This window comes from Ammodytes marinus (assembly GCF_949987685.1).
Source record: "Ammodytes marinus genome assembly, chromosome: 10".
NCBI lineage: Eukaryota > Metazoa > Chordata > Actinopteri > Uranoscopiformes > Ammodytidae > Ammodytes > Ammodytes marinus.
The window spans coordinates 7,388,133-7,402,060 of record NC_137214.1 but is presented as its reverse complement, the minus strand read 5'-3'; the positions used below and the strand labels follow the sequence as shown (position 1 = coordinate 7,402,060).

Below are 13,928 nucleotides of genomic sequence, written 5' to 3'. Positions count from 1 at the left end.
GCGGGGGAAGATGAGACAAGTTGGGCAGCAGTTTGTCAGGACCTGGAGCCCCCCCCAGTCACCCCCAGTGACAGCTAGAGGATGAGGGTTCTTAGCCGTGACTGTCACAAGTGATGCATGGCTTGATATCTGTCCCAGCTGCTCAGGGTGAGATCAGGACTTTGCTTCTGGAGCAGCACGCCATGACACGGCTCCCACACACAGTCTCGCACACAAACACACACACACACACACACACTCCCCTGAGCAACACTCCTCAAATATCATGGACGGACAAGAGCAGGGAGTTATTCGATCTGAATCTCTCCTTTGAAAATCAAATCAATGACGTGGCATAACAAACAAAAACTTATTTTCACATATGTAATATCGGCAAGATCTGTCCCCATCAAGATAAGACTACTGCAATACACTTTTGCTCAGCTTACCATAATCGATTGGCAAACTACAACTTGTACAAAACACCGCTGCCAGGATATTAACCAGGACCAGAGAATTTGACCATATCGGCCCTGTTCGTTCTCATTTCAATGCATTGTTCATGCTAGATCCCATTTCCAGATTCTGCTTTTTAACTTGTAAAATAGAACACGGACCCATCCTATTTATCATCCGTAGTTACTTCACGTAATATCAACCTGGCCTCCATGATCCCATAATGCCAATCTACTTTCCGTCCCAAGAATCAATAAATCATCAGCAGGTGGCAGCCCATTTTCCTCTTATATCGTATTCTCATACAAATCTGTGAAGCTAGCTCAGTCCATTCTTTTAAAAGGCAAGCTAAAACCACAGCTCTTTGCACATTCTAAAATGCAATTAATCACTGTGAATATCGTTATTATGAATAGTTTTACATGCACTTACACTATAAGTACTATACTTTTGCCTTATTACATTTTGATTGATTGATTTATTAATTGATAAAGCAATTTCTCTAAATCTAACAAGTGCAACTCCAAGTCTGCAGCTGGAGTTTGGAGAGGCTAGCTGCTTTCTAGCGCCTCCACTTGGTGTTTAAACAATCTCTGCACTGTTTTACACCTGTCTGGCCCAAACATTCAAAGATCTGAGGCAACAAAAAAAATGGGAACCAGATGTGACGGGGGGAGGGATCCTATCCAGCAACAGTTAGATTATTGGCAGCAACATATGCAACACGTTTCATCGTGAGCCAGAGCAGCCATTATCTCAGATGGGCAAACAAACACTTGACATTGGTTTGACTTAAGCATCTGTACAGCAGAATACAGAGTAACTGCAATGGCGGGACTGTGCAAGCAAGGAACTGTGGGAGCCACTGAAAATATTATGCTAAATTATTAAACGTGTATGCAGTTCACAGGCCCCAGTATCAATTATTTACCATAAAAACCTGGGAAGCTGAAGGTGGGAGGGATTGAAGCTGTCTGCCGTATGCTCGTGCATCTCGGTTCCCGCAAATTTGGCTATTTGAACGGCTGTAGTTCATTAAAACCAACAGTAAATGTTCATTATATCTTTGATCATGATGACACTAACTGCATGTTGGATGTAGATGTATCAACTCTGCCTCTGCCTTGCTTCGTTTACTAGGTCACTGCTGTATTAGCATTTTACTCATTCCCTGCTTTTTTCTTCTTCTTTTGAACAAGGTTTGAACTTTAGGGCAGAGGCCTCTGGGAAATGCAGTGTTGTTTTCAAGTGGCTACGAGTAACTTTTAAATTATTATGAAACAGTGTCATTTGTCCTCTGATGATCATGAATGAACTCTAACAGCAAACGAGACCATAAGTGAAAACAAAGCTATTGTTATATGCTTATAATAAATGCCTTTGGTCAACTGTGATTTCCCGCCAATTCAGACAAACAATTTTATGACAAGCAGACCTGAATAGCCTGTTTCCCGAAATGTATAAATTTACTTCACCATCGTCATAATACCATTATTAATCTGACATATTCACATACTGTATAAATAAATGTTCTCATCGGGATGCATCCTGAGGTCTCTCTTTCACTTGCTTCCTTAACAAATGCACATGCTGCCGCTACACGCTAGATAAATACACTAACGCTAGAAGGAGGCACTAGAATTAACAAAAACTGAGTTCCTCTTAGCCACTTTAATGAGCTCTGCATCATGACAGTTCAGTAATACTTGGAAGTGTACCTGCCATATGCTTTACACTTACATGTACAGTATGTGGGTTGGAATGTGTCACTAAACACTGTTCTCTCTTTGCAGATTGGGTACTGGAACGAGTACACACGATTTGTAAATATAATGGACGCGCAGGTCTCCAACGAATCATCAGTGGAAAACCGAACGATTGTGGTCACTACTATTATGGTACACTTTCCATGCAGTTTTAAATGTTTCACGTATTCTGCCACTCAAGGTCATGGTGTTGATTCCAATGAGTGATACATTCTGTCCTGGGCGGGTAGAACCACATCTTTTTTGTGTTTGCTTTCCATCCACTCACTACACGTTGAAACAGTCGTTCCGATATACTGGGGGAGTGTTTCAACTGTATCCGTGTGGGTGTCAAAGCATTTTGATTTTCCATACTTCAGTGGCCTGTCGTAGCAGTGACATCACAATAATGGTATACATGATAATGGTTGACTCCATCAATTACCAAAAAAAAAATACAATACATACAAACGCATACGTAAGTAGACCTGTCTGTCCTCATCAAGTAAATGTTCAATGACACCTGGGATAGACTGGCCGTAAGAATGACTAGAGGATGATGCTGCAATGGTTGCTCGAGCTGGGCAAAGTAAAATAAACAGTATTGGAGGAGGGATAAGAAGGTGTGGTATTTTTTTCCCTTGTCATCTCTTCTCCAATCTATTTTGCATTGCTCCTACATGTGTTCTGTGTTGAAGTATAACTTCCAGACAGTGATTTAGGAAGCAGGCTTTTATGGGGCATTTTCCCCACATGTGATACACAAACAAAATACCTTAGATTTATTTATTTTTCAACTGTATTTACTAAACTAAAATGTTTCAGGCTTATTGGATAGCTTCCATTGCTAATGGCTTTACTGGCTGTGTAATGGCCTTATGATTATATGACACATTATACCTCCTTTCTCTGCAAACAAACATTTTTAACAAATGAAAAAGAAAAATGGGAGAAGGCTCTTGGGTATTCATGCACAGTTAGGTTTGATTTGTATTCCACTGCATCACTCCACACAGCAAGTGGAAACATTTTAACATCCCGAGATGAGAAATACAGTCCGGAGGTAAACATGTGTTTAGAGGAGGGAGACACTCAGTGGATCCAAAGGTGAGGGGATACGTTCAGCACAGAACAAACAAACCATTGCTCCCCTTTACTTGCACTCCAATTGTGTGTGGCTGTAATGACAATGCCTGCTCTCCTGAGCGGTCCTATTGTTTGATAATGATGCCATGCTCGCTACGAGAAAAAAGACGAGCTGCACCGGTGTTTTGAAAAGGAGAGGAAAAAGTAGCACGCTCCGGCTCTCCTGATCTAATTACTTTATTTATGGAGTTTTTCTTCTTTTTTAATTATTTCCTTTGTTGCATTTTTCCTGGATAGCAATTAACAGCCCTTTTTTTCTTTTGTTGAATGAGGGCACTCTCTGATCCCTCTCCTGTCACTGGCATTTACTTATGAAACCCATCCCCATTCCCATCCCCACCCTCCTCTGAGCTGACCCACACCCTGCCTACCAATGACTCCCAGCCCTACTAAAAATACTAATTCTGGCCCCCTGTCTTCTCCTACGGACGTGCAAAATGTTGTGGTTTTAATACGTTTTGCTTAACCCGCCTTTACTATGCCGCAGAGTTGCACCCACGGGCGCAAAACTGGGTTGGGTGCATTGGGCTTGGTGTCTGCTGGCTGCCACGGCTTGATGAGAGCACTGTGACCATGCGATCACGCTGCTGTTGTCAGTGTATGTGTGTGCATTTAGCGGGGCAACATCTGTCTATGCATGACTGCATGGATGCGGTTATAGCAGCTTATAATAACACTTTGAATCTGTGTGTGTGCGTGTGTTTGTATGTGTGGTTGTGTTTGTGTGTGTGTGCGTGTGGGTGTGTGTGTGTGCACGAACACATACAGTGTGAGTGCATGTGTGCACATTTCTGTCTTAACTGAGTGTGTGCCAGGGCATGGGAGTGAATAAACCAGCGTGTGTTTGAATCAACAGGAAGCTCCTTATGTGATGTACAAGAAAAATTATATGCATCTGGATGGGAATGACAGATATGAAGGCTACTGCGTCGATTTAGCAGCTGAGATTGCCAAACATGTTGGAATTAAGTACAAACTGTCTATAGTAATGGATGGGAAGTACGGAGCCCGAGACCCCGAGACCAAGACGTGGAACGGGATGGTGGGTGAACTGGTCTATGGGGTGAGTACTGGGAGCCTCGCTGATTACATGACAGTTTGCAAGGAACTTCAACATGAGAGGAGATTTCATTCTTCTGCCTTAAGGTTTTCACCAACCCGTTGACCTGAACTACTCAGCAGCTCTTGCCCAGTTCTTAAAAGTTCTTAAGTCTCGGCTGTGAGTGTGAATTTTTGTCGAGTGCAGCCCCAAGCCTTTGGGGGAGTTGGTGATCACCTTGAGACGGAGAAAATGAAATCAGTTCTCGGTGCTGTTCATTGCCAATTAATGCTTAGCCTAAGAAAGGTCTGTCTCTCCCCCCATTTACAGTTAAAAAAAAACATGAGGTAAGGTACATGGAAACAATATGAAAACAATGAGTCCATGTGGCAAACACACTGTAATCACTTTGATGAATGAGAGAGTGTATGCCTTTGAAGTGATTGTGCAATTATGTCCGATGTTTGATGTGTGTATGATGAATATGCCACGTTGTAAATTCGCAGCTGAGAAAAAAAAAGGAAAATCTGCTTTAGAATCAACAGCTTAAGTGGTGGTTTTGCGGCTTGGAAACAACAAGATCCATATGTGTTGAGCTCCATAAAGGGCTGAACCTCTCACATTAGGGAAGGGTCACACCGTGTTTTACATCTGACAAGAGAGCAACAGGTTCTCTCTCGCAACACCTCCAGCAGTCCACAATTACCTCCCTTTTTGCCTTTCTCTCGGCAGTAGAGGCCACAGTAGTTGAACGGGGACAGAGATGGGGGGGGTGGGGGTTTGAATACAAAATGCATGAGGGGTTAGGCCTTCCTCATCTGTTCAATTTCCCAACTATCAGCCTGAGAGATTGCTTGGTTTGATGTGTCATCGCCACCAAATTATCTTTCAAATGGGAAAAGTCCGATCCCCGCAGATGGGGATGGTGAAAAAAAAAAGAAAGGGAGAAAATAAATATCCCAATCGTGTCGCTGTCAAGTTCCACGGCTTGTGATTTTTACAGCAGGTGGTCCGGAACTAATAGTTCTGTACATTTTGACCTTTTGACCAGTAAATTAATTTGATTTCAGTTGTCTTTGTAAAGGTTATAGGCCCGAGGCTGCTCTTTATTGCTTTGTTTCCCTCAACCATTGATTGAGTGCTGCTTACGCCTGCACCAGGATTAAACGGTTATAGCCTCCTTCACAATGGCGTGTTGACAGGCTAAAGAAAACAGTCAGGTTTATTGGGTCTATCTCTGGGTTGCTCCCATTTTGACCTTGTAAAGAAACATTTTCTGGCCCCGTGCCGCTTCAATCCGGTGCTTTTCTCTAGTTTTCGACGTAAAGAGACAATGCAGCACAATGCAAAGAAATTGTCCTTCACAGAACGGCTCCTTTGAAAAGCAGCAGTTATTTAATTAATCACGAGAACACACACACAGACACTAGCTGCAGTAACACTGTCTAACCTGATTAATTATTTTCTTCAGCTTTAACAAAGAAAGCCATTGTGATTTATAAAAAGGCAGCACCACCTACATGGATGTGTTTTGATAGCACAATTGGATTGAAGCAGCAAGAGCAAAGGGAGGGAGATAAAGAGAAACAGCTTGGAGAATTAAAAATAAATAAAAGCCATGCCAGAACGAGTTGTGTTTGAGAAAATTCCAGCCTACTGAATGGCATGTGACGAAGTTTACACAGACACAGACACATGGCCTTGCTGGTCTTTGACTGTGAATGCCGCAGTCGAAATTGAAGCCAAGTAATGACAAAGGTTACACTTGTTACAAAGTTGCTAGAAAGTTCATTACTTTTTTTTTTTACAAGCAATTTGAATGGCAAAATGTAATTTTTTTAAATAGTTGAGACAGGTAGTCTCACAGTGAGACGCAGTGTGAAGTTGCTCGTTTAAGAAATTGTAAAATGTAAAAGTGTTCCCCCCACCAGTGATCTCCCTGGTCCTGATAAAAGGGAGCATGAGGTTTAAGAGATGACTCAAAAAACTATTTATCTCTGTGGGTTTTTACCAAGCTGTCTCTCTGAAAGAGTCTAGACGTGACCTTGTGGCATATTCTCAGTAACATAATTTGGATACATTTGTTGTGTGTGTGTGTGTGTGTGTGTGTGTGTGTGTGTGTGTGTGTGTGTGTGTGTGTGTGTGTGTGTGTGTGTGGTTTTAGGTGTGTGTAGGTGTGTGAGTGGTTTTAGGTGTGTGTAGGTGTGTGAGTGTGTGCTTGTTTTCAGCCTGCCTTTAAGTGCAGCATGCCGGGGCCTTATTTCTTATAATCATATTTAAAATATGTGAACATTATTTTATTCTCCTTCTCTAGAGTACCAGTCATTCACACACACACACACACACACACACACACACACACACACTTAAGAATAACTTCTTCACGCAGTTTTATGACTAACGCTGTGCTGTGCATTGTCCCTGTTTCCAGAGAGCAGATATAGCTGTTGCCCCTCTCACCATTACTCTGGTTCGAGAGGAGGTGATAGACTTTTCCAAGCCCTTTATGAGCTTGGGCATCTCCATTATGATAAAGAAGCCGCAAAAGTCCAAGCCCGGCGTATTCTCCTTCCTGGACCCGCTGGCCTATGAGATCTGGATGTGTATAGTGTTTGCCTACATCGGGGTGAGCGTGGTCCTGTTCCTAGTCAGTCGGTTCAGTCCCTACGAGTGGAACCTTGACGAACAGGACGAGGCTAAAGACCCCCAGACGCCCCCCGACCCGCCCAATGACTTTGGCATCTTCAACTCCCTCTGGTTCTCACTGGGCGCCTTCATGCAGCAGGGCTGTGACATCTCACCAAGGTGGGTCGGAATAGATAGACGCTATGCATAAGAGGCTAACACTGCAAGGTAGGATGATGCATTCTGCAGGTGAATAGGGTCAAATCTTTAACTTGTAGATCATGCATCGTTGCCAGTTGATGAATTACATTCAAATAAAATTTCTCTGACATGTGCATATGCAAAGAGTCAGGCAGAGTTGAAATACTTATTTAATTTTTACAACTATTAAGTGTACAACATTGGAGGATAAGTTTTGGATAAAGCCTTTTTTTCATTTTATAAATCAAATAATACTATGTACAGGCCTTAAAAATGCATTTTTCAGTATTTACCAAATGTTTCATGAATCAGACACTTAGCAACATACTGTATGACAAATCCCTCTGTCATAACGTTCATAATAGTGCTAGACATGATTATGGAAAGTTTAGTTGATGCAAGTGCTTTAGAAGTAGCCTGGCATTCCCAGACCTGCCACTAGGCGCTGGACAATTAAATTTGCTGCACCTGTTGGTCTGGACACTCTCCATTGAAGCTTTTTCAGAAAGTCCAGAAATCCTGACTCACGTTTCAATTGGTTCTATCTAATATGGGCGGGCCTGAGCCCTTTGTATGGTGCTCTGGGGGCGGACGTAACCAGCTGATGACAGTGACGTGCATGCGACGTCGAAGCAAAGCCGTGATAGTAAACATCAGAGATGGCTGCGGATATGTTGTTTGAGTTTGAGACTGCTTTGGCCTCGACCCTTTACGATTTGGAAGACGGCACTCAAATCTTTCATTAGCAAGTAAGTGGAATGTTCTGTTTTGCCGACCGACCACGGCAAAAGTTTAATATAACAGTTTAACAGCTGTTCGCTAAACGAACGGAGCTTAATACGTCACCTTGTGCATCGCTCTGATTGGTCGTAGTGCTATCCAACTGCGTGCAGTGGCATTTGAAATGCACGAGTAGGAGCCGCCCCTTGAGTTGGAAATTACTATTGATCGTGGCCAGACCCTCTATCGTTCAAGATATCAGGGTCTGGATTTCCAGGCTACTTTAGAAGTAGAAAGAAGAAAAAAATCTAAATTCTTGCCTTCTGTGTCTCGCCTAATAATAAACAGAGTCACTTCCATTCCTTCAGGTGTTAATTATTTTAAGCTTTACTCATTTCACATTTATCTCAGCTATTGCATGTTTAATTGAGTTGGTCAGCTTGTATGCTGAAATTACCACCACCAAATTGGATCCATAAACGCTATCTTCAGGCTATTTCATAAACTTTGACCCTGGTTGTTTCACAGCCAATTAAAGACCTGGGATTGAAGCACACTTTAAACGTGCACTTCACTTTCCTCGGAAATGGGCTGTTTTGGAGTGTTGACGCAGCACCGCCTTGAGTTAAAAGGACATTCTGATGACCAATGCAATTACGAACATTAAACACAACTGCTAGATATTAGCACGTTGATAGGCACCACATGCCACTGTGTAATTAGGCTGTGTGTTCCCCCTCTCCCGTAGGTCTCTGTCGGGCCGTATCGTGGGGGGCGTGTGGTGGTTCTTCACCCTCATCATCATCTCTTCCTACACAGCCAACCTGGCTGCCTTCCTGACAGTGGAGAGGATGGTGTCTCCTATAGAGAGTGCCGAGGATTTGGCCAAGCAAACAGAGATAGCATATGGTACTCTGGACTCAGGCTCCACAAAGGAGTTCTTTAGGGTGAGTTGTGAGCATGAAAACGTTTGGAGTTTCCTACACACACACAAACACATACATACGGGCCCACCCACTTGAATGTCCGGGCCCCTGAAAAGGTCCAGCCCTGTGCATTCATGCTAGGTTAACTTGCTCATTGAAAGTATACATAACGATAGAACACTTGTTGTGCTTTTGACGTTGCACACAAAGGTTACAAGGGGTAAAAAAAAACGACTTATGCTATTTTTCAGGTTTTCAAGAAGAAATTGTACTCAAGTCACAATGTCCTAAGGGCTCACTCACACTAGGGCCGCTGTTCCGTGCCCGAGCTCATTTGCATACTAAAGTCTAGAACGTTTGGCTAGTGTGACCACGCCATCCGTATTCTAGCACGGAACAGCACCTTGGCCACGGCACAATTGGGAGAGGTGTGCCGTGGCCAAAGTACAGATGCTAATGAGATGACACGCGCACACGGATACGCAACCTGAGCTGGCTGACGTAGTCCATGCGCTACCCTTCTTCCCCACGATAATTGTAAACAATGGCGGCAAGAGGTTCACGAGTGGGTTCCGGTGCGATCGCAAAGTGGAGAGTTTGCTAAAAATTTGGACCGGCGACAGTATTCAGTCGCAGCCATGGTCGCAGCTGGATAAGACCCACAACAATTCGGAGGGGTTTGGGGCAATCCGCGACTACTGTTGTTCTACTAATTCCAGCAGCAAGTACGCTTGGTGATGACGTATGTATCGTATTACGACGTGATGACGTATGTATGATGGAGCAATCGTGCCCGGGCCGCGGCCTTTTGGAGCAGTGTGACCACGGGCCAGCGTGGGAGTGGGGGAGTGGGGAAAGGGGGGGGATCTTGCAGCACGGAACAAGCAAACTTGCCTAGTGTGAGTGCGCCCTAAATGTTTGTTTTGTATAATAAGTTAGAGTGAATATTTGGTTCAAAACAAAGTTTAGAGGGGCGCCCTAAGCTCAGTTGGTAGGGCGTCCCCCCCATGGGCCTCGGCCAGCAGCAGACCCGGGTTTGATTCCAGCCCGCGGTCGTTCTCTGCATGTCACTCCCCTCTCGGCCCCATTTCAACTCTGTCTACACTATCAATAAAGCATAAAAATGCCAAAAAAATATCTTAAAAAAAAAAAAAAAAAAGGTTTAGCTTAGTTAGGGCCTCTAAGGACTCACTCCTTTGGCTGGGCCTTCGAAAGCTTTGCCACCTCCTACACACACACACACACACACACACACACACACACACACACACCTTACTTATCAGCCAGCGGCTCCTTTGCTTTCAGCTCACACAGCAAAACATGCAAAGGCCTATACATTTTACACACAGGTTTTCCTACATTATTAAAAGCGTCTTTGTGTCCTTGATGAACTCCTCCTTGCAGCTTTTCCATTCTCTACCTTTAGCAGAGCACTCTTGACCTGCACAAGATTGTTCCAAATGAGGCATGTTGACAGAGAAGCCGTTCTTGAACTTGTGACACGATTGGTTAAATTTATGCGGCAGTACTGCAGTGTGCAACCTTGAGGCACCGGGGGCTGTCAGCTAGAAAGTGTGATAACAACGTGGAAGACTCTGAGGTGATAAAAGCAGGAGGGCTAATCAAAGCGCCCGCATCAGGCTCAAACTCAGAGGGGTCAGCTCAATGAAATATAATTAGCTAGGCAGCCATCGCTGGCAAATTGGACCTGATGAAGAAGAGCCCCGTAGGTTAAACAGAGCAGCCTGGAAAGACGCTTCTGATGGAATAAGCAATATGTCTGCCGGCATGAGGGAACTAGCTTGGCAATTAAGTCATAAATTAGCTAAAATCCAAAGCGAAAGTATATTATTCCCTGAAAGGCAACCACATGTGTGTGCGCGCTGGCTCGCTATGCAGGAGTTATACACAGCTGCCTATCTTTAAGGAGATCGCCCTTCCGCTGTGGAATTAATAGATGTCTCAGCTCGTGGCATGCATTGCCTCATCGACAGGCCGATCGCATTGCGTTCGCCAGAGCGGAGAAAAAGTTGCAAAAAGAAACTAATGATACTACAGCACTCTGTCGCCTGCGCTGACGAAAAGGCAATATGACAGTCTTTTATCTGGCGCTCGCTCATTACTCATCAGCGGGAGAGAACCAATTCATATGTTTCACAGCTGCAAGCCATGTTGGCAGAGAGAGCTATTCATTTGTGTTACCCCTGGGTTGAACCGCTCACAACAACAAAATGCAGAAAAATAAAATCCGTGTTTTTCTTTTGTTTGCTTTTTTCAGACAAAGAATGACATGATAGTGTCATTTTAGAAAGTTTAAGACTGTAAAAATTCTGGTTGTAAAAGGGTGTGCATATACTTTGAGGATGTATCCCTAGGAAACATGGCATACATGACAGCAGCACTTTATTCATCATACAAAGTCTGTCATCAATTGTTCCTTGTATCAGAGATGCTGCCTAGGTGTATCTATATGTCTATGTGTCACAGGCATGATGGATGCCTAGTACGGATTAGGTTTCCAATCCGACACTGGATGTAGCCCCACAGCAGGTTTGACAGTAGAACAATGTGTGAGGTGGTCTGGGAGTGGCAGTTTTTTTTCCCCTGTATTCTGTATAATGAGTGTCCCTGTTACACCCACAAGTCTTCAAATAGGAAATGACAAGTGTGAAAAGCTACTCCAAGGGTCTTTTAATTAGAGCTGTGGCAGGATGACGAGTAGTACAAAAAAAACCCCACACTGATTAATAGGAGTTAAAGTTTCTATTTCAGATCTGTTTCTTCAGGAAATACATTCGGGGCTTAATTAGCCCCATACGGCATGATCAGCCAGCTGGAAATTTTAAATCAAGTGCAATGTTTCAAACGCGACATATGTCATCGTCTCTGCCTCTTATCTTTGATCATTTCACCTGGTTTATCTTACAAAGACGCTCGACAAAGTGCGGTAAAATACTTTTTTTCTGCTCCCTTTCTAAGCAAGAAAGCTTAAACAAAGTAAAATGGAAATAATGAGCTACAACGCATTCGGCTCTCATTTTATGGTTTTCAAATCAGTTGAATTATCTTTCTTCCTAAGGAGGTTTCAGATATTCCCCATGCAAAGCATATTCTGATTAAGGTCCATATTGCAGTTCAAGACAATATTCCAAATAAGGTGTTTCAATGCCCGGCAGCTAAGGGCATATTCCTGTTAACATGTCAATCAGGATATTCTGAAAAAACCAGTGACATTCACTAGGAGTGGTAGAAGCGTCATGACATCTGTCAGCAGGTTTTTCAGGTGATAACTACCGTCCTATCCAAGGACAATTAACACTATTTCATAATCGTTGCCTGCCATTGTTTTGGCAGCCAAAATTGACACCTCTTCTTTTAAGGAGCATTGTTGCATGTTTGCACACACTAGTGAAATGGGGCATGTGTCGCAAACTGCAGCAAAATGCCGAAAAATGCAGCAAAAATACTCGGGTTCGAATATTTAGTGTGACCAAGGTGTATACAACATGCCTCAATAATGCGATTAAGATTGGAATACTCCGGCTGTCTTAATCGGACTGTGGTTTACTCCGAATATTTAAGATGAGCCGGACTTGCTGATTACTTGGTAATGTCAGAATATGATCTTAACCGGGTTAATATGGGATAATTGCTGTGCATGTAAATGTGGTCAGTGACATGGCCGTGTGTCTGCATTTGGTGGTGATGTGAACTAGGACGAGCTGCCGAGGAATTTTCAAAGAAAGAGAGAGAGAGAGGTGTTAGAGCAGATCCCCCTCGAAAGCCTTTAGATTCTGCTGCTAGCAACCAACCAGGACAGCTGGCCTGGGAGCCCCGTTGACGTGCCCAACGGAAGCCTGAACGGCTCTAGGCGCTTGGCAGTGCAGTTCTTCTATACCCAAAACTTGGCTCCCTCTTCCCCCCAGACTAGCCTGTATGCTTGCTTGTTTGGGCACCCTCTCCTCCTCTGTCTGCATTCTGTCTGTCTGTCTATTGCTTTTCCTTAAGACAATGTCTGTGGGACAGCTTCAAGCGTTTGTGCTGCTCTCCCTCAACATAGCAGCAGCAGCTGTCATGTGCCGCTGTTAGCAACACAGCGATTTGTTTCATCCTTTTAAAATTCCTGTCATGGTTCTTTTCATGCAGTCAGTTGAATATTTGTCTTTTTGGATGATTAGAAAATGATGACCACGCGAGGGCCATGTTTATCCCCTTGATGAGTAGGTTTTTTGTTCGGTACAAAAGGCTTGGCTCGGTTCCATTTCTTTTTTGTGAAACATACATTGCAGGAGAATGTGGATCCTAATGATGGTCTTGGATGATAAAATGGGCTGATGTGGCTGGTTAATTACGTGTAAAAGACCGGGGCGAGACCATCAAAGACAAACCACACCGCTGTCCCATCACGCTCCTCATTAAACACAGGGTAACAATGAAAGAATGATAATTGCGCAGAGAAATGAGACCGCAGCATTGTTTTCTGTGTGTGTGTCCCCCTCCCTCCCTCTCCAAAGGTTATACATCAAGCTCGAAGCCCTCGACAAGCAAACATCGTGCAGCCTTACTGATGTGTGCAGGTGTGGTGGTGGAGAGGGGAACGACAGCTTGAGAGCGCAGTCACCACCAATGCATTTTACTAAGCGTGAGAATCAATTTCACGTCTCAGCTGTTGTGGCGCAGACACTATAGCTTCTTCATGGTCCAGCACGATATTTAATAAGGAGCTTAATTTAAACAGAGCAGCAGACCTGCAATAGGCCAGGGTTGCATCAAGAGGAGATTTACACTGGAAAAAATGCCTCATCAAAAAAAAAACCCCAAGCAAAACAATGTGTATTGTAATACGCTTTTTTTTTGACAATTCAACACGTGTAGAATCATCTGGTAAGATAGGTTTGAAGTAAGGTTCAATTGTTAAGCCTCTCAAGATATAATAGAGATATATTTTACAATTATAAGGAAGTATATCATAATAATCAGTTTTTTTTCTACCCTAGAAAATACTCATATTGAGCATTTGTTACTACTAATATCGGAGTAGCTTTTGTGTCCTAGTTAACCAGGCATTACTAAATCTCACTGGAATGTTGA

The 13,928-nt window shown here is 43.5% G+C and overlaps 1 protein-coding gene across 1 annotated transcript in view; it reads left to right on the top strand.

The window, feature by feature from the left end:
* The window catches only part of gria3b (glutamate receptor, ionotropic, AMPA 3b), a 98,411-nt gene that overhangs the window by 70,891 nt on the left and 13,592 nt on the right, over positions 1-13,928 (top strand). Inside the window, exons 9-12 of the mRNA XM_080035318.1 lie at positions 2,229-2,333; positions 4,183-4,389; positions 6,797-7,170; positions 8,660-8,858. Coding sequence (XP_079891444.1) covers positions 2,229-2,333; positions 4,183-4,389; positions 6,797-7,170; positions 8,660-8,858 — 885 coding nt within the window. The remainder of the gene's footprint in view (positions 1-2,228; positions 2,334-4,182; positions 4,390-6,796; positions 7,171-8,659; positions 8,859-13,928) is intronic.